Genomic DNA, 19,858 nt, shown 5'->3' with positions numbered 1-19,858 from the left:
GTGCTGACAAGTTTGGAAAATCCAAATTTAAAAGGGCTACAGATGGGATGAAGTCAGAGATTTATGCTCTAACAGGCTGCTCCCCTGAAAGTTTTGGGAAGGGCATCTCAGCCTTTTTAGTACTTGCCCTCATTTTAAGAATTCTCCCTGCTAAGAAACATATCTCATCATGAGACAGCCCTTTTGAAATAATGAGATTTAGTTATCAATTTTCATGGAAACTTACCTTCTCCTATTGACTGTTTGATCCAGCACTAACACTTCTCAGGTTGTGCAGAGTGTCGCCCTCCAAACTCTGTCCTGGTCATTTGTTATTACAACACAAGTAGAATAGTATTTGAACTGGATGTTCTTCTGGGGCTTACCCACAGTGGATGCCTTGAATAGTTGAGACAGAGTAGGTTTTATAAACCCTTTGCATCTTGCCAGACTCTGCATAAAGCAAATGGGCGTGACTATTGGATTTTCATCACCCTATTTTTTTTTCTTCCCAGCATGTGTGAACTGTGTGCGGTGGTCAAACAGTGGGATGTATTTAGCTTCTGGGGGAGATGACAAACTGATTATGGTGTGGAAACGGGCTACGTAAGCATCATTTTCCTTTCTTCACATTTTATTTTTAGAAGCTTCTTGGCTGGTCTTAATCACAGTCACCTTTTCCCACTCTGGCACTGAAGTCCATAGAGCTCCAACTTCCTGAGTAGCAGGAAGACACGTAGGCCAGGAGTAGCTGGGGCCTGACCAGGGTGTCAGGAGGCCACCTACCTGCCTGGAGACCTGCTCAGTCACCCCCTTACAGGGCTGCAGAGTTTCTACCTGAAAAGCTCATCCTGTCCATTGCTGATGTTGGTGGTTTTGTTTGTTTTGTTTTCCAAATGAAATTTTCCAACATACAACATAGGTAAACATCAAGGTGCTCTGATGGAATTTGGGGGAGGGGACCCAGAGCCCACCCTCTTTGCCATTCACCTCATTCTCTGTCAGCCTCACCCTGGGATAGTAAGGAGTACCCCTTCAAAGTCCTGCTCTGTACCCACAATGAACTAACCATCACCTAGAAAACATTTTCTTTAAACCTAGACTGAGTCTCTCAGGGTGGGTCCTGGGACTCTGTTTCATAACCAGCTCCCCAGGTAACTCTGGGGGCTGGTCAGACTAGGGAACCAGACCCTAGCCCACTGCCTAGCCAAAGTGGCCCCATGGACATGGCCATGAGAGCAAAGGCATGCTGTCTCCTTTGGTCCACTCAGTGAACTTTTTCTGTGAGTCTATAAGAGTTCTATGGGAGCAAAGGATGTTAACAGAGGCTCTGTGCGTCAATGGTGTTAACACCACCTTCATGGGGACCCACCCAACTGCTCACATGGCAGGAGCTATGAGTGCTTTCCAAGAGGGCTTTAAAAAGACTGTTGGTTTTGCTGCTTTAGTCAACATAAATAACATATTTAGTATATAATTTGGAAATCTGAAAAAAATATATAAAAGAAAATCACCATCCCACCACCCGAAGAAAGCCAAAGTTAATATTTTGGTATTTTTTGTGTGTCTTAACCATTTTCCACGCATAGATGATACCCATGTTACATGTATTCTTTTCCTTTACATACTGATATCTAGCATATTATATAAGATGTCCTGTGGCCTGCTTCTTTCACTTAATTATATATGGTGAACATTTCACCATGCAGTGGATAGTCTTTTACCACAAGATTTGTGATGGCTATTTGGTATTTCATAAAGTGCATGGAACATAACTTACCTAATCAGCCTCTGTTGTTCACCAATTCAATGCTTTCCAGCCATTGTCTGGTTTTGCTTTGTTCTGTCTGCCATGATAAGCTGTGCTGCAGTGAGCATCTCTGTGCAGTGCCTAGAGCATGCCTGGAGTGCCTTTCTGACTCCTCTTTCACACAGGTACATCGGCCCCAGCACTGTGTTCGGCTCCAGTGGTAAGCTTGCCAACGTGGAGCAGTGGCGATGTGTCTCTATCCTCCGGAGTCACTCAGGCGGTGAGTGGGGCTGCCTGTTGGGGTGGGCGGCCCTGGCAGCTGTCTGAAATCAGCAGCAGCACCTCCACGGCCCCCGTGGACTGTTTTGGTCCTTAAAGCAGCCTTGCGTCTGGGCCGTCCCTCCCCATCACCATCGGTCACACCCAGCCTGTCCCTCAAGGTCTATGCAGTTACCATCCCCACTGCCTGCCTCCAGCTGCATTCAGTGCCCCCACTCCTGCCCTCATGGGGTATATGTTTATATCTTCAATGTAGAATCCCCACGTTCTGCTGTTTTTCCTGGTGAACTGAATCACTACCTTCATCAGTGGATCACTAAGTCTGTAAGCACACTTTATTTATTCCACAGAAACGAGCACACATAAAAAGGGGCTCAAGGAAAAGTTTTTCACTTGACCTTGAGTAATTTTGCAAAATGTTTAACAGATTTGGAATGGAAAGGGACAGATTTGGACTGAAGAGGAAGAAGGGCGGTCAATAGCTGTCATAAGCCATGTGCTGTACACTCAGATGCCAGGGATACTAGAGGGACTATACCTCAGAATAGAAGCCTGTGGTCTTGCCCAAGAATGGCCTGAAGTGTTTTCCTAGTCAGGGTGACAGCAGAAGCCAGAAAGGCCTGACGTGCATGGTGGGTTGGCAGCATTTCACCACTGCTAGATCTTTACATACAAGGCAAGGGAGCAGCACAGAGTGGGGCTGGCTGAGTATCAAGGACCAGGACACAGATGGTTCTTGCTCCCTGTTAATGAAGGTGGCCTTTATCGTAGAAGAGACAGGAGCCATTAAAAGCTTTGAGGTATAAGAGGGGGATCATTCTGACAGGTATAGAGAAGAGCCTGTTTTAGTGGTTCAGATGAAAACTGCAAGGGCCTGAACCAGGCCTGGGATAATTGGGATAGAGAGGGAGAATGACTTGGGAAATTCTTAAGACAAAGCAAGTGAGGGATGAAGGAGATTCCTAGCTGGTGCCTACATTGCCAGTGGTGTCCTCTCTCGGGCCATAATGATAGTGGGCTTACAGGGATGGACACCAGTTCAGTGTGGTATATGCTGAGTTTGGGGAGCGGGGATGGGGAAGAATGTCACAACACCCATTGGAATTGAGCCTGGAGCCCTGGGAGAAGATGGGACAAGAGTGAGAGGTTTGGAAGGCATCAGCTATAATCTGCTGACAGGATATGCTCTGCAAATACTCTACAGACATGTTAAAGGTGAACAGACTTACCTCTAGGTGACCATAGATTAATTCTACATTTTTGAAAACTGACAGAGTAGCGTTGTGTAATTGTTGATAGCCATAAAAACATGTAACTTAACCTCACTTATTCACAGTTGCTCACAGCAAGGTCTATCTAGTTGGGCTCCTCTGGAACTTGGAGAAAGTGTCCATGCAGGTGTTCAAGTGTGGGGTAAGGCCTCAATGAGACCTTTGATGGGTTTCCTAACCTGAGACTTGGGCTGAGCCATAACCTCGACTTCTCTCCAGGGCTCTCCTTTACCAGGCAAGTAGGATTGCCCACTGCTTATTCAGTGGTCCTGATAGCAGTGGTGGGCAGAACTGTTGGAAGAAGAAAAATCAGTGGGAAAGCAGAAATAAATAGAAAACACTGGGTTTTAAAAGCAAAGCGTGAAAAACATACACTTGGCATACTTAATAGGGGGATAGGAAGAAAAGACCTAGATGAAATTAGAAGTAAAGGGTCTAGAAAAACATTTAACCTAGAGGGAAAAAAATCATCAGAGTATAGCATAATGTTTTTTAAACTAAAAAAATAAAATAAAATTCCAAAAAAATATAATCTAGAAAATGCAAGTTTTCAGAATTGATACCATAAGGTTAAGGGAAACTTCTTAAAGTAGTTAACCAATGAAGAAGTTGGAGTCATCAGAAATGACTCCTAATACTAAATTATTTGTTGACTTGTTGATGCATTGTTTCAAGCTTTTAAGAAAAATTATTCCAAAATGTAGAAATATTTATTCTTCAAAGGAAGCTATAACTCTGGGTTTCTAAAACTTAAAAGAACACACACACACACACACACACACACACACACAAAGCATAGATGAATATGAAAAAAGATAGAAAAATAAGAAACATAATGCAGGTGAATTTGGTAACTTTGGAAGAATTTTGTGTAAAAGTAATCTATTACTCTTAACAACATACTAGGAGGTTAAATAAGAAAAGATAGTTGGGGAACCTGGCTGGCTCAGTCAGTAGAGCATGCGACTCTTAATCTCAAGGTTATGAGTTCAAGCCTCACATTGAGCATGGAGCCTACTTTTAAAAAGACAGTCTTCTTAGGAGGTATTCTGAAAGGAATATCAGATAATTCAGCATCAATTTCTAAAAAATGTTTTTAAAATGGCCATAGGAAGTTATTTCCTTAACCTGAAAGTGTCCTATGTCTTTTTCAAACCAATGGCAAATATTATAACTCACAGTTGTTAGAACTTAAAAAACATTGAAAAGTACTTAGGACTAATAAAAACAAGTCATTGGATTGGTCTTCTATAAGAAAAAACTTTTTTTAATTTTTTTTTAACCCTTATTTATTTTTGAGAGACAGAGCACGAGCAGGGAGGGGCAGAGAAAGAGGGAGACACAGAATCCGAAGCAGGCTCCAGGCTCTGAGCTGTCAGCACAGAGCCCGACACGGGACTCGAACTCACGAACCCTGAGATCATGACCTGAGCCGAAGTCAGACACTTAACCAACTGAGCCATCTAGGCTCCCCAAGAAAATTTTTAATTATTCATCTTTCATTAGTAATAGCAAATTAGAATATCTAATCATAAAAAGAGAACTCTTATACAGCAGGAACAAAAGTTGTAAATACCCAGAAATAATCTTACCAAGAAATATATGAGGTCTGTAAGACTTAAACTACAAACCTTTTTTGAGAGAGATAAAATGACCACTTGATAAATGGAAAAACTGAATAAAATAAAGACGCAATTTTTTCCTAAATTCTTTTAACAAATATTTATTGAGCACCCAGTATGTTCTGAGTACTGTTCAACCCTCAGAGAGTTTACATTCTTTTAAAAGAGACAGACAATAAACTAGTCATGTCAGAAACTAGAAGTTAAGTGCTGGGGAACAAAATAAGACGAAGTTCTCGAGGAGGCCTCACTGAGAAGGTGACATGCAAGGGGAGACCAGGCAGAGGTTAAGGGACAACTGTGTGCACATGCAAAGAACTTACCAAGCTAAAGGAATAGCCAGGGCAACAGCATTGGAGTGTGGATGTGTGCTTGGTGTATTCAGAGAACTAGGACACAAGGAGTGAACAGGGGAGGGAAGCAGGGACAGGACTTCTAGGCCTCTAGGAGGGGCTCTTCTCTGAGTGAGATGGGAAGGCTCAGTAGGGCTTTGAGCAGAGAAGCAAGGCCTGTGGCAGCTGCATGGACTATGGACGGCACTAGAGAGACCACTGATGAGGCTGCTCACATAATCTTGGTGAGAGACGGTGGACCTGGGTTGTGGCAGTGGAAGTCACAAGGAACAGTAGTCAGAGGCAGAGTTCCTGGTGGATGGGATGTAGGGTATGTGAGATAAGCAAAGGAATCAGGACGGCTTCCTTGACTGTGGCCTGGAGGGTGGTAAGGATGCATATGCCATCACCTGATGGAAAGTGTGTAGGTGGGACAGAAATGTTTGCTGGGGGAAATGTTTAGAAATGCTTTGGGGCATGTTTGGTTTGCATTGTCTAGCAGGGGTGTAAGTGTCCTGCATAGGCATTTTGATATGTGAAAGTTGAGTACAGGGGAGAAGCATAGGTGGGACTGGAGGCCAAGGGTAGAGGTTGGGCTTTGGGGTGATGAGGAACAAGTGAAACAGGCTGAGTCGGAGAGGAGGCCAGTTTAAGACAGTGGAGAGAGCATTTGAAGGAAAAGTGATTAAGCAGTCATCACATGTTGCCTGGGGGTCAGGTAAGGATGAGGATATTGACCATTGGACTTGATGGCATGGAGGCTGCCCATGGCCTTGGCTACTGCTGTTCGTTTTGGTGTTGTTGGGTGGAAGACTCATTGGAGGATGCTCAAGAAAGACTGGGATGGGGAGGGGAGGAAATAGCTAGATTGAACCAGGCTGGGTTTTGTCAGGCACATGTGAAAACACAGGAGAAGAGCAGAGGGTTATGGTGGACTCTAATCCGAATAGGGAGACAGCAGAAGGCCCATAGCACCTGCAAGCCCTGTTGGAGTTGAGAGGGAGGGAGCTGGGAGCACTGGGTTGATGGTAGGAGTGTGGGAGGGTTGGAATGAGACCAGGGAAGAGTTGCAGTGATCTGTCAGGGAGGGTCTCTGGGCATGACTGGGAATGAGTGCCTGAGGTAGTAGAAGCCAAGGTCACTGGAGGAGGCTGTGAAGTTTAAGGATCCAAGAGCCTTGTGTCAAAACAAAACAAAAGATTATCCTCCTAGAATCAGCAAGGATGATAATGAGAGTTTCTGGAATGACATGTGACCAGAAATATAACTCTTTAAGTGCAGGAGGGTGTCAGATATATGTAGATGTGCAATGGGAAGGAGAGGGAGTGGTATAGTCTGAAGACTGAAACTCCAAAACAGGGGTTTAGGGAGAAAATTATGTCACTTATGTGGATTTACAGCATAACTTAGCAGTGACTCTGAAGGGCATTCAGAATTATAAGGAAGGTTGTGGAAGAAAACATTCAAAGCTTCAGTGATTTAAAATGTCATGGGTTTGGGACCAAAACTTAACCAACATGGAAGTCAGGTACATGTACCTAACAACTTGATGTATTGTGAAGGAGGCATCAGCTATCAATTATGGAGATTCTATCACAAGTGATAGAATAACCATTATACAGTTTGTGGATGAGGGGAGAGTAATATAGAGCTTCACTAAGTACAGCATGCACTGAAATAAATTCCAGATATTAAAGAGAGAAACATTCTAAATAATTAAAGCAGAAGAAAACAATTGGATTGTTGCAGAAGAATTGAATATTTATCAAACCTCTAGCAGAGAGAGTATTTTTGAAGGTTAACAGGCAATAAAAGACATCACTAAGGAGAGTAACAGACTTTACGTCATAAATCGCCTGCGGTGTTAGGAAGTTAAAACTGATAGAATTTGCAGCTAATGCCTGTATTATCAATAGTCTATGAAAATTGCTAAGAAAATGAAATCTCCTTTCTGGAATTCTCAGCTGACTACTTCTCTGCTCTAAGACTTAGGTACTGCAGTGAAATTCTGATGTTTACACATTTGCCCCTCCTGGCCTGGAAGCTCCTAGAGGAGGTTCCTATTCCTCATTTTTATAGGCACTACATTTGTGTTTGTCAGACCTGCTGCACAAAAAACCTCCCAACAGACGAGAAAGGAAGAAAATAGTCTAAGAAGACAACTTTGTTAGACAAACATGTGAAAAATCTTCACTTTCATTACTAATCAAAGTGAAGTTAAAATATAAAAATGTACTTCATAAGTTAGAAGGGAAAAATCATAACCCTCAAGCTAATAAGAGAATTTGAAATGGACATTCTGCTTATAAAAATGTAAAGTTCTAGAGGTCTCTGGAATGCAGTCTACAGGGTTAAGAGAGTCTAGACTTAGGAAAACCTTTAGGCCTTCTACCCAGAGTCCCACTTTGCCACATCAGTCACAAGAAATAAACCAGAGTGTAGAGAGTGGCGTATGGCTGTGTGTTCATTAGCATGAAAACATGGAAGCCAGTTATAGTTCATTGTTAAATTAGGTCTATTTATGGTAGTGAATGCTCTCAAAGACAAAGGATGCAGGGGCGCCTGGGTGGCTCAGTCCGTTAAGCGTCTGACTTCGGCTCAGGTCATGATCTCACGGTCTGTGAGTTCAAGCCCCACGTTGGGCTCTGTGCTGACAGCTCAGAGCCTGGAGCCTGTTTCAGATTCTGTGTCTCCCTCTCTCTCTCTGACCCTCCCCTGTTCATGCTCTGTCTCTCTCTGTCTCAAAAATAAATAAATGTTAAAAAAAAATTTTTTTTTTAAATAAAAAAAAGACAAAGGATGCAGAGCAAAACAGGAGAAGCCCTCAGGATCACATAAGCTATTAGAATACTAAATGCATGGGGTGGCTGGGTGGCTCAGTCAGTTAAACATCTGACTCTTGATTTCAGCTCAGGTCATGATCTCACAGTTCAGGAGATTGAACCCCTCATCGGGCTCTGCTGTGACAGCGTGGAGCTTGGTTGGGATTCCTTCTCCCTCCCTCCCTCCCTCCCTCCCCCTCTCTCATGCACACTCTCTTCCTCTCTCAAAATAAACATTTTTTTTAATTAAAAAGAATACTAAGTGCAGCACACTAGTGTGTATGCTGTGTGAAATACCAAGTACAATACCATGTGGGAAAAAATGCATTAAGCTGTCCCTGAAGATTTTTTTTAAAAATAGAAAAAAACCAAATAGAACTTTTGAATATTTTGCTTACACATTTTAAAAAGTCCTGTGAGGAGAGGACTAGAAAGCTGTTAACTTGATGCTGTGTTTCTGTTTCTTCATCTCTCATCAGCCATTCTCATACCTAGCATTGCACCAGGCACAGAGGTTAGAAAAAAGTCACACCTGGATGGCAAGATGGGCCTGGTCATTGTCACTGTCACAGCTGATCTATATCAATGCCTTGGTGTGTGCCTGGCACCATGCTACAGCACTTTTTCACATTTAATCCCTGTAATAACCCTCTGAGCTTAGTTTTTTGGTTTTTTTTTTTAATCTGCATTTTACACATGAGAAAACTGAGTCACAAAAGAAGTGAATATGAATAATTGTGTTTGGGGGCTCTGTAGGGGAGGGATGCTCTGGCAGGATCTTGGAGATTAGCTGGTTCGTGTGAAGGGCCTGAAGATGGTCCCACTCATTTGGTACCTATTGAGCGCTGTGTGCCAGACATTCTGCCAGGTGCTGTACCTGTAGTGCTCAAAGGGCTCTCAGGCCCAATTGGGATCAGAGAAGCAAGCTTAGTGAGCCTGAGGCCACAGACCCAGCAGGTGTCAGAGCCAGGGTTCTACGTAGCCCCAACCTCTCAGCTATGATCCTCAGTTGCCTCATCTGTCAAAGGGGTGATTGAGGTCACTTGGATGCTTCAAATGTCATGACCAATTCAAAAACATTAGTGGGGAAGTTTTGCAAATTGGTTTTTAAGAAATAGTCTGGTTATGATCTCAAGTTTCCTCAGACATGGAATGCTAGGGGTACCGGCCCACTTGGCAGACAGGCGTTGCTGAGTACCCCCCTAGCCAAGTCTGTGCACCAGGTAAGAGACTCACTACCAGCCCTCTGTCTTCCAGATGTAATGGATGTAGCATGGTCTCCCCATGATGCCTGGCTGGCCTCGTGCAGCGTGGATAACACTGTCGTCATCTGGAACGCTGTGAAGTTCCCAGGTCTGGGCCTCTGACTGGGTGGTGGCAGAAATGGGCCGCTCATCTGGAGCAGCGTGGGCTCTTGGTCTCCTTAGGCTGGTGGCAACAAGTGTCTCATAGTGGATGAGGATTCACATTGTCTTGTCAGAGACTCCATTCTTTTGTTCTGCATCATTGACATTTGTTTAAGGTTTTAAAAGAGGTTTATGTTAAAGAAAATTATAAATGAGTGTTAGCATGGATGTGCTGCAGATCATGAGGCTGATAGGATGGCATCGCATGTACTTGGGCACCTGGCACCCGCACATACACATATGCCCTTGAGGGTATGGCTTCCCGCCACTGGGGTCCGGCCTTCGCTCAGTTGCCATCTACTCTCTGAAGCCTTTGAGCACATACAGGCTAACAAATCCAGTTTTGCAAAAGATTGTTTTTCTTATTAATGTGTTTAAAGTCACAACAGATGGCATAACCTGGCATATCACTGCAGATTATAACTGGTAAGATACATATCCTCTTTCTGCTAGTATCTGGAATATGTTTTCTTCATGGGCCAAGAAGCATCCCCTGTGACCTTGATCCAAGTCATTTTCTCTCTTTATAAGCCACCAAGATGTGTAGGTCCATTTTCATCCTGGTCATGGAGTGCTGGAGTAGTATTTAGATTATAGATCCCTAGGATGTGCCGTCCCACACACCTTTGTCTCAGTGATGACTTACAGAGGACTTTTAGCACGGTGCCCTTTCCCCTGAGCTGTCAGGCCAGCTCCTTATGGGGGAGCTGCCAGGGAGGTTCACATCAGAAATGCTGATGTCAGAGCCCAGGTAGGCATGACCTTCTGTTCAGAAAGGGAAACCACTGGTAGAGCTACCAACTACAGACAAGTCCAAGAGGCAGAATTTGCCTCTGGCCCAAGCCTGTGTCCCTGCTTGCCTGCCCTTTAGGGGGCTCATGCATCGTGCCTGCCTCCTGGGTGCAGTCCTTCCTTCAAGTTGCTTTGCCTTGATAGAGATCAGATTAGGGGGCTCTTCTGCTTGTGCCCAGGGGTGGGAGCTGACGAAGGTAGACTCCTGAGGTCCCTTCTCTTGGCTAACCATTCCATAGCCCATGGATTGCAGCTCATGTTTAGACAGACTCATCATTTTCCCCTAGCTAATACCTTTCCAATCTCTTCTTTTTCTCCACAGAAATTCTCGCTACTCTGAGAGGCCATTCTGGGTTGGTAAAGGGGTTGACCTGGGACCCTGTTGGTAAATACATTGCCTCTCAAGCTGACGACCGCAGCCTGAAGGTGTGGAGAACGCTGGACTGGCAGTTGGAGACCAGCATCACCAAGCCTTTTGATGAGGTAAGGATCCAGCCCAGGGAGCTTGGTCCATCAGCCCCCACTGGCCTCAGTGCACAGAGGAGGAACTGGCTGGGGTCCAGACCTCATGGGTGAATGCGGAGTTCCAGGGCCTGAGCAGACTGGTCAGGGTTCTCTGGGGCAGGCCCTCTGCCCCAAAGAGTCAGATGATGAAAATCTTTCATTTCTCAGATGGTATTAAATGTCCAACTTTGAAGTGAGAAAAAGCTGAAGAAAACCCCTTAGCAATGCTCCCTCACCATTATGCCACACAGGTGGAGGAGACCCTCTCTTTTATTTTTCCTAACTGTGCTGTGGCTTTGCTCACTGACTTGCACTCTGCAGGCCATCCAACATCTTTCTAGGCTAGCGTTATGAGTACAGTGTGCACAATGTCTAGAGGTTGAACTGCAGTGACTTGTAAAGTATTTTACTGTCTCTTCCTTTATTTGGGTTCTCATTTCATATGGAATCAGATCTTAAGTGCCTACTGTGAGAAGGGCAGTATTAGGTAAATGAAATGAAAGTGGACTAAGATGGAGTCTCTCCCTTGAAGCTTAGAGCCTGGTGGGAAAGATAGACTTTCACATCAGTTGTGAGCATGGTGATGGAGTTGTTCAGAATGTGCAGAAATAGCCCAGGAGCAGTGATCGCATCAGGGAAGGCTTCTCAGAGGAAGGGCTGTGAGCAAAGTTTTGCAGGAGGAATAGACGTTCCCCCACGGTTCAGGGCTGGCTGTAGAAGGAAGGTGGAAATCATGTATTCCGTTTTCCCCAAACCAACAGCACCACATTAGCACTGTTATTCACCCTACTTAATCTTGCCCTTCTTGGCTATAGTCTGGAACAGAGGACATGGGCCTTCATGCCTTTTGGGGCTCCTCCTCAAGGTTCCAGTGACTAGTCAGTGGGGTCCCACAAGCGAGGCTCCTGTGGGCAGTTATGGAAGATGGGCAGGGGTGTTTGGAGTCCCAGTGGGAGCAGACAGGACTCCTCAGCCTCTGGGGTCAGCCTGTCCTGCCTGGGTCTGTGACCCAGCTGGAAGTTGAGGCAGATGTGTCACTGCACTCAGGCCCCACCTTGTCCTGCCCTCTTCTGGGGCTATGAGGCCAAGATCTTGACTCTTAAGTCTTTAAAACTGCCCTAAGCCAACCTTGAGCTTTAGGGGGCTGGTTTTATGGCCCATATCATCTTACTTTGCAGTAATAATAATGTGGAAAGATGTCTTGTTTCAGCCCTAGACCAGGTCAGGTAAACAGTGCCTTTCTGCTATGTGTTTTATAGTTGATATGGACTTTATGAAGCTCTTCTCCTTTGCTAGTAACACCACCAGGCTTCAGTTGAGGAGGCAGGCTCGAGAGAGCACATAGTGGCTCATGGTTACTGGCTGCCTCACAGAGACTGGCTCCTGAGGGTCCATAGGACTCTTCTTCCACGGAAGTGAATGTTCTGCAGACCTCATGTGGTAGGGTTAACATGCTGGGCAGAAGAAAGAGGTCGGTGACCAGATAGATTTGACCCATGCAGAATTGAGAGTTAAAAGAGGTGGCTGTCCTGCAGATCCCCTGAGGCCTATGCCACTGTGTGGTGTTCAGCTCCCGTAGGGGAGTGTAGGATGCTGCAGCTCCCAGTCTCATCTAACAGCACCTTTTTTGTTACATCTTCTGGAGAGACTGGAGTTACAGCTATTCATGTAGCCAGAAGCTTGGGTACATGCTCCGCTATCATACATTTATAAATCAAAATTCACCTCTAGTCTTGAGGCCACAGTGTTGGTCACACAATTGGCTTTGAGCTCCTTCCAATTGCAGATGTTTCTTTCAGTGTGGAGGGACAACCCATGTGTTGCGGCTCAGCTGGTCACCTGACGGGCACTACCTGGTGTCTGCCCACGCCATGAACAACTCTGGCCCCACTGCCCAGATCATTGAACGGGAGGGCTGGAAGACCAACATGGACTTTGTCGGGCACCGGAAAGCTGTGACTGTTGTTGTGAGTGTGCTTAGCCTTAGCCTGGGAGGTGCCTTGCCTCAAGGCTGGGTCAAATGTGGGACTGTGGTGGTGGGCTCTGAGAGTCAGCACATGCCACATCCTTGTTTCATTTTAAATACTTACGTTTCACAGTTTTTGAAGTGATTTTACAAAACAATATATATTCACATGTTTTAATGAGTATCACCAAAATCAATCTGTGATTGGGAACACTGTAGCTCCACACTAGCCTTTTTACACATTTGGGTCAGGTCACGGTGCTCAAGCATGCTGGTCCTGACAAGTGCCCCATGAGCCAGACTCGGGAGCACAGGTGCAGTCCATGTGCCTGTTGAGCACATGTTCCTGCACCCCAGCACTGGACAGTCATAGCTATGAGGCCGTGCTGTGGATCACCTGAGTCTGGAGTTGCCCCGCCCAGTCGACACGGGAGCCAGCAGATGCAGGCTACTATTAACGAGGATTTTCTCAGCACTGGGCAACCAAAACGAAGAAAATAAGTTGGTGGGCTAAAGGTTGGTAAAAGTGAAGGATCATCCAGGACTCTGATCTCAGTTTTTTTGTATTCCTTAAAATGGGCTCATCCTTACCATTGTTTAAATTCATGATAAATATTGTATATTGTAGTTTAAAATATTTATAACTTTTATACAAATAAAATATTACTTCCTTAATTTTTTTTTGTATTAGAGCCCATGCAGGACTTTGTTCAAAGCCAGGCCCTTGTTACTAAAATATTTGAAAAATCACTGCTTCGGGTTAGCACGGTGCTTCCACATGACTCTGTCAAGTGGTCCTCACAGGCACTGTTTAAGAGTAGTTTTGTGAGATCATGGTACTGAGGCCTCTCAGCCAACCCAGGGTAGCCAAGACTCAAGCCCAGGATGCACACCTCCAGGTTCTATGTTTCTGGTCTCTGTGCACCTGGCTATTCTTGCCTAGCCTCTGGGATTAGAACCCCTCTGGGCCAGGCCAGCTGACATCAGGCTCCCCGGAGCCACCTTTCCTCCTCAGTTGTTCTGGCGTGGGGATTCCAGCTCTGACTCTAGAGTTCCCACCCCTTTCAATTCAGGAATGTGGCAGGGAGCTCTCTGTGTGCTTCCAGCCTTGCCAAAAGCAGCACCCAGGTTACACTGAGGATAAACCCCAGAGTGCACTTTAGCGTGACTTAGCCATTGTCCTGGCCAAGTGAGATCATGCGGGGCTGATCAGCATCTGCTAGTTTTGACTCCGAGCAACAACTACAGTGAAGGGGAAGGGATTAATGGAGTAGACATCTGACAGTCCCATTGACCTCTGTCAGGACCTTATCCCTAAAGCCACATCCTGGAACTGGCCTTGCCCAGGCCAGGAAGAATTCAGAGAGCAAGCTTCAGTAGCTCCCATGCCATCAACCTGGCTGCAAGCCCAGAAATGGAGAGTTGGTAGAGCCAGCCTCAAATCCTTGTCTCACCACTTACTCATTGGGTGACTTGGCCCATGTTTCCTGGCCTCTCTGAGACTCCATTTCATCCTCAGCAAAATGCCTCCTGGGTAGTTATGAAGATGAAATAAAGTATGATGAGTGCCTGGGGCTGGGAGAATGTCAGTGTGGGTTTCCCACCAACAGACTGGTATTGTGCTATATTTCTGATACTGGGCATAGGGTTTGTGCTTGATGCTTGATTAATTATTTTAACATTTGTTATTTGGTTTAGAAATTCAACCCAAAAATCTTCAAAAAGAAGCAGAAGAATGGGAGTTCTGCAAAACCCAGCTGCCCATATTGCTGCTGTGCTGTTGGCAGCAAGGACCGTTCTCTCTCTGTCTGGGTGAGCCCCCACTCCTTCCCTCCCCACCTCCCCCACCAAGACCTTTTGTGGCTCCTGCAGGGCAAAGGAGAAGGAACTGGTGAAGGAGGCAGAGCCCAGAGGCTTGGAGTGACTCCCCTACCCTCCACTTTCAGTGGTGCTCAGTGTGTGTTTCTGCCCCAGATCTGGGGTCAGGCCCTCTCATTACCCCAGGAGGAAGGAAGTGCTGAAGACTAGGCTTGGGGCGAGCTAGGAGAGGACACCCTGAGCCCCAGTCAGAGCAACTCTTATGTCCAGATTCAGGGAATACCTTCAGTTGGCATGCTATGTTTGCTTCCTTTTAGAAAAACTTTGTGTCCTTATATAACCTACAGCAAATGTATTCACCTGAAGTATACAGGTCAATGCATTGTCATACATGTTTACACCAGTGTAACCACCACCCCAGAACCCCTCATCCCTGCCCAGTCAAGAACCTACTTCCCAACACCCCTTGGCCAAGGCAGCCACTCCAACAATGTCTGTCACATTGATGAGTTGTGCAGTGTTTACTTTTTATGTCCTGCATTGCTTTCACTTGGTATAATATTGTTGAGATTCATGTGTGTTGTCGCATTTAGCATTAGCATTTAGCTAATTTGGCATTAGTTTATTGCTAACTAATTACAAGTTCCCTGTAAGCAGAGTGGACTTCTAGTTGTAGACTTGAAGGTTATCCTCTGGCAGCATTTATTACAGTTCTTTGTCACAGAGAAATTGATTGCTGTGTGTACACTGATTTTTTTTTTTTAGGCCCGTATTCATGTGACATTTCAGAACCTGAACCCTACCATAGGTAGTTCCAGGTGTGTTACTCCTGGGCTCCTTCTGGCCTGGAGTTTCATTTGTGGTGCTTTACCCAAAACATCACTGATCATATATTCATTTTCTTAGAATGCTGAGGTCAGATGTTCATAAAGGTTCCAGATTTCTGAGTGGTCTGTAGGCACATTTTTGGGAGGAGAGACAGTGCTATTTTTTTCTGGAAGTGGAATTAGAGTAAGGACAAGAGTCTTCTTGTGGATTCCAAGTAGTTCAGACTCCCTTTCCTCGAGACTAGGGTGGCCACAGCAACTCTTCCCCTATAGAAGCAGCACTTGATGGGAGCCATGCAAAAGGTGTTCCCTCCCACCCACCGCACTGTAGCCCCAGGACCTTGTCAGCAGGGTGGCCAGACACTAGTATATGAGCTGTGGGAACAGGGAGACAGCACATAGCCCAAACTTTGAGTGACTAGATATAAGTGTGCATGTGGTGAATCTTGTGCAGTCATCAAAGACAGGTTTTTACAGGGTGTTTAATGACATAATGTATTAAATAAAAAAGTTATCATGTGCCAAAGAATAAAATATTTGCACAAGAAAGACCGAAAGAAAATAACTCATCCAAGTGTTAATAGTGGTTAACTTTAGATCTGGATTCAGGGCAACTTAAACTGTTTTTGGTGTTTCTGAACTATCTGCACATACTTTGTAGAATGAGCCCGTGGGATGTATGTAACTGGTTATACCCAGCTTTGCATACGTATGTACCAGAACTCCTTGGGCCAAGAGGAGATGTGCTGGCTTCTCTGAGGCTGTTTTCCTGTCCTGGGCACTACTTTTGCTGCCTCATCTTCTGCCCAGGCCTTGGCATCCCATCCCTTGCTTGTAAACTTCTGCTCAGGTCATGGCCTTTCTGGAACCCCATTCTCCCTTCTAGATTGTCCATTTATGAAGCCATCTCCCCAGCCAGACTACAGCGAGCCCTTCAGACAGAGACCACACTAAAACGTCAGGTTTTGGTTTGCACAGGTTTGGATCTTGCTGGTTGCTATTTGAATAGAGTTGAATATGCCTTGTATGTCAACAAAAACTCAGACCAAGCTTCTAGGACTGTTGGTATTAACAGAACTGAGTGCACGAAAAACAGTTTTTGTTCATTACATTAACCTTTGCTGCTTCTTTCCTTCCAGCTCACGTGTCTGAAACGGCCTTTGGTTGTCATCCATGAGCTATTCGACAAATCCATCATGGATATTTCCTGGTAAGATGGATTCTTATTACAGTGCACAGGCTAGGAAAAGAGAAGCTACACACAGGAACATGAGGCCTTCCAGATGTGACTGGGGTCAGGCAGTCAGGGCCACCCCTCTCCCCAGGTGTGGTAGCCAGAGCAAATGATTCAAGAAAGGGCAGCTTGGGCCTGATATTGGGAGAGTGTCAGCTGCTGTGCTTCCTGCTTTGTTGGCATTTGCCCCTGGAAAATACTTCCTCAGGCAAACTGACATTTGGGGAAAAAGTGCTGTGATCCTGGTTTTACTTCACTCTGTCATTGCATGAACCAGATTAGCATAAGTATGAAGACACATTTGTTGCTTCTCAATGACCTCATTTAGATGTATATTCCCTCATGTTTTTTTAAAACATGGTTTCAAAATAAATAAAAGTGAAATTCTTACAGAATACATGGTGAGAGATACTTTGTACATGTGCAAAGAACTAAAGGGCACCAGAACCTTCTGCAGTGTGATTGTCTCCCCTGCCCCCACCCTACCAAGGAATGCCATAGAAGGGAACAAGGGGTTTCTGGCATCTGAGAAGAACCCTGCATGCTACCCTCCCGGTCCAGCCTTGGAGGTGTGGTTAAGCCCCATAGGGACTTGCTCCCAGACTGCTAATAGCCATCTTTTTCAGGACTCTGAATGGGCTGGGCATCTTGGTGTGCTCCATGGATGGCTCTGTGGCGTTTCTAGATTTCTCCCAGGATGAGCTTGGAGACCCCCTGAGCGAGGAGGAGAAGGTAGGAGAACAGTACACCTCCAACTGGTAGCCTGAGTGCTGCGCTTGCTCTTGGGCCACAGAAATGGCCACCACAGCCCCTTCGATTGGACCCTCTCCTTAGGACATACACAGACACATTGTTTCTTAAAGTATTCTTGGGTATTTGTCTCGTACAGATGGTAATTTTTTTTTTTTTTTTTTTTTTACAAAATAGATTAAATAAAGATGAGGCTCTCATTCATGTCAGAAATCAGTTCTGGAACTAAGAAACAACTTTGGGCATCTGTTCTTGAGGTGATAATTAGCCACACACTGGGATGTTTTCACATGTGGGAGATAGCAAGAGTGACTCCTAAGGGTTCCTGTTCACGTCCCTTTCCCCATTGTGTCATACAAACATAGTTGCCATAGAGCAGTAACACTGATGGTTTCTTAGCACTTGCTGCACGCCAGACTCTGGGCCATGTATTTTGCATGTATTATTTCATTTGAATTCTATAAAACCCTTCAAGGCAAGGCTCATTCATTTTATCAACAAGGTAACTAAGCCTCAGAAAATAGTGTGACTCTTCGCCAAGACCATACACAACCCTTAATTATGAGAACAGAACCATGGGCCAGGCCCATAGGCTTCCTCCCCTCTGTGCTCTCTGCCCAGGACAGGGTGACCCATGTGCCATTCTTCAAGAACTTTAGGAAAGGCCCTGCTTTATGGACCATAGACTTAGAAGGCAGACATTTCTACAGATGGGCCTTTGCCACCACTCAGTGGAATGTATTCATTTGTCTGAAAGGAGCCTTGTGAAAGCCCAGAGCAGGTGGGCAGCTCTCCCCTTCGAGCTGCAATTACTGGTAGAGGCTCCCTCATAAGCTATTGTGTGGACTTCATGCTATGAAGTAAACCCCTTGGGCATAGGGGTCTGCCTTGATGACAGCACCTAAAATGGCCTGGCACCCCAAGAGTCACTTGTCAATGAAGGGATGAGTGTCTCAGTGGCTTCAGGTCTTTCTGCCTTGTCACTGTCATCAGGTAACCTGGGATCCCTATGCACTCTCCTTCCCATTGGAGAGTCTGGTGGAGGGCAGTGGTGGGGAGGGCTACAAAATAATGCCATCTAGCTTACCTTTTCCCAAATGGCAGGCAGGGACCCCATGTTTGAGACACACAGGTAAACATCTGCCAGACTCTGAATTCTCCTCCAGATTCCAGGGGAGGGACTGAGGGCAGAAGGGACAAGTAGCAAAGGAGGGAAGTTCCCACACCAGGCCCTGCAGAAACGAATCCCAAGGCGTGACCTCCCCCTGCCCAGCATCCTCTGCTGTGAGGCATATGTCCTGCTGGCCTCCGTGTTGGTCATTAGGCCTTCCTTGTGAGTCTACTCTTCATCACACCAGTCACTCTAACGTGCTGGGGATGCTATCCCTGCCAACATGGGGTCCTGTCCGGCTTGTTGTGGCATTGAATTAATGAGACCTAGGAAGGTGAAGGGAGGGACCCTGCTCAGAAGGGTCAGGACATGTTGGGGGACAGGAGAGGCAGAGAAAGATTTCCCCAGGTTTGCTATGCCAGACATTCCCTTACTCTTAGATACTGTTAGCAGCCCCATGGTAACTTCCATTCACATGGAACTGATGAAAGCAAACAAGAATGGTGTGAGAAGGCTCTGAACTTCAGTGTCTGATTCCCAAAAAGTGTTTGGGGTACTTGGGGTGATTTAAGAACCTGGGACCACTGCCCAAGACCCTTTCCATTCTCAGAACCAGGAGAGTCAACACGCAACTCACCCACTGGTGGGCACTAGCCACCACGTTGCTGCTCACAGCTGGTCTGTTGCACTTCTCTCTGCTTCCCCTAGAGCCGCATTCACCAGTCTACCTATGGCAAGAGCTTGGCCATCATGACTGAGGCCCAGCTCTCCACAGCTGTCATCGAGAACCCAGAGATGCTCAAATACCAGCGCAGGCAGCAACAACAGCAGCTGGACCACAAGAGTGCCTCGGCCAGAGAGACAAGTTCAGCTACCTCAGTTGCTGGCGTTGTCAATGGGGAGAGTCTAGAAGACATTAGGAAGGTGAGGGCTCGTCCCCATAGCCCTGAGGACATGGGTACACACCCAGGGACAGAGCAGGGGGAACAAGCGGTCTGAACATAGCACAGACACAATTCGGTAAGCAGGTGTATGCTGTGCCTAGAACAGGACCCAGGGGTAAGCCAGTTTGGGGCCACTTGGCCCATTGCCATCAGCTGCATGAGGTAGTAATGGGGCCTAAGGCACTTTATCAAAGGCCTCTGTAGAGGATATCATTTTTTTTTTTTTTTAATTTTTTTTTTTTTCCAACGTTTATTTATTTTTGGGACAGAGAGAGACAGAGCATGAACGGGGGAGGGGCAGAGAGAGAGGGAGACACAGAATCAGAAACAGGCTCCGGGCTCCGAGCCGTCAGCCCAGAGCCCGACGCGGGGCTCGAACTCGCAGACCGCGAGATCGTGACCTGGCTGAAGTCGGACGCCCAACCGACTGCGCCACCCAGGCGCCCCGAGG

The 19,858-nt window shown here is 46.0% G+C and overlaps 1 protein-coding gene across 4 annotated transcripts in view; it reads left to right on the top strand.

Moving 5' to 3' along the window:
• The window catches only part of LOC115498770 (protein HIRA), a 92,427-nt gene that overhangs the window by 23,774 nt on the left and 48,795 nt on the right, over positions 1-19,858 (top strand). For 3 of the 4 annotated variants that reach the window (XM_030292408.1, XM_030292409.1, XM_030292410.2), the window contains 9 exons: positions 495-585; positions 1,915-2,009; positions 9,313-9,408; positions 10,576-10,736; positions 12,557-12,724; positions 14,422-14,535; positions 16,508-16,578; positions 17,229-17,334; positions 19,172-19,387. In XM_030292408.1, coding sequence (XP_030148268.1) covers positions 495-585; positions 1,915-2,009; positions 9,313-9,408; positions 10,576-10,736; positions 12,557-12,724; positions 14,422-14,535; positions 16,508-16,578; positions 17,229-17,334; positions 19,172-19,387 — 1,118 coding nt within the window. Of the gene's footprint in view, positions 1-494; positions 586-1,914; positions 2,010-2,269; positions 2,333-9,312; positions 9,409-10,575; positions 10,737-12,556; positions 12,725-14,421; positions 14,536-16,507; positions 16,579-17,228; positions 17,335-19,171; positions 19,388-19,858 lie in introns of those variants that run through there. The other variant, XM_032595441.1, reaches the window with a different exon arrangement.

This window comes from Lynx canadensis, chromosome D3, assembly GCF_007474595.2.
Source record: "Lynx canadensis isolate LIC74 chromosome D3, mLynCan4.pri.v2, whole genome shotgun sequence".
Taxonomy (NCBI): Eukaryota; Metazoa; Chordata; class Mammalia; order Carnivora; family Felidae; genus Lynx; species Lynx canadensis.
Note: the sequence above shows the minus strand (reverse complement) of the source record. Positions and strands in the feature narration are given on the sequence as shown.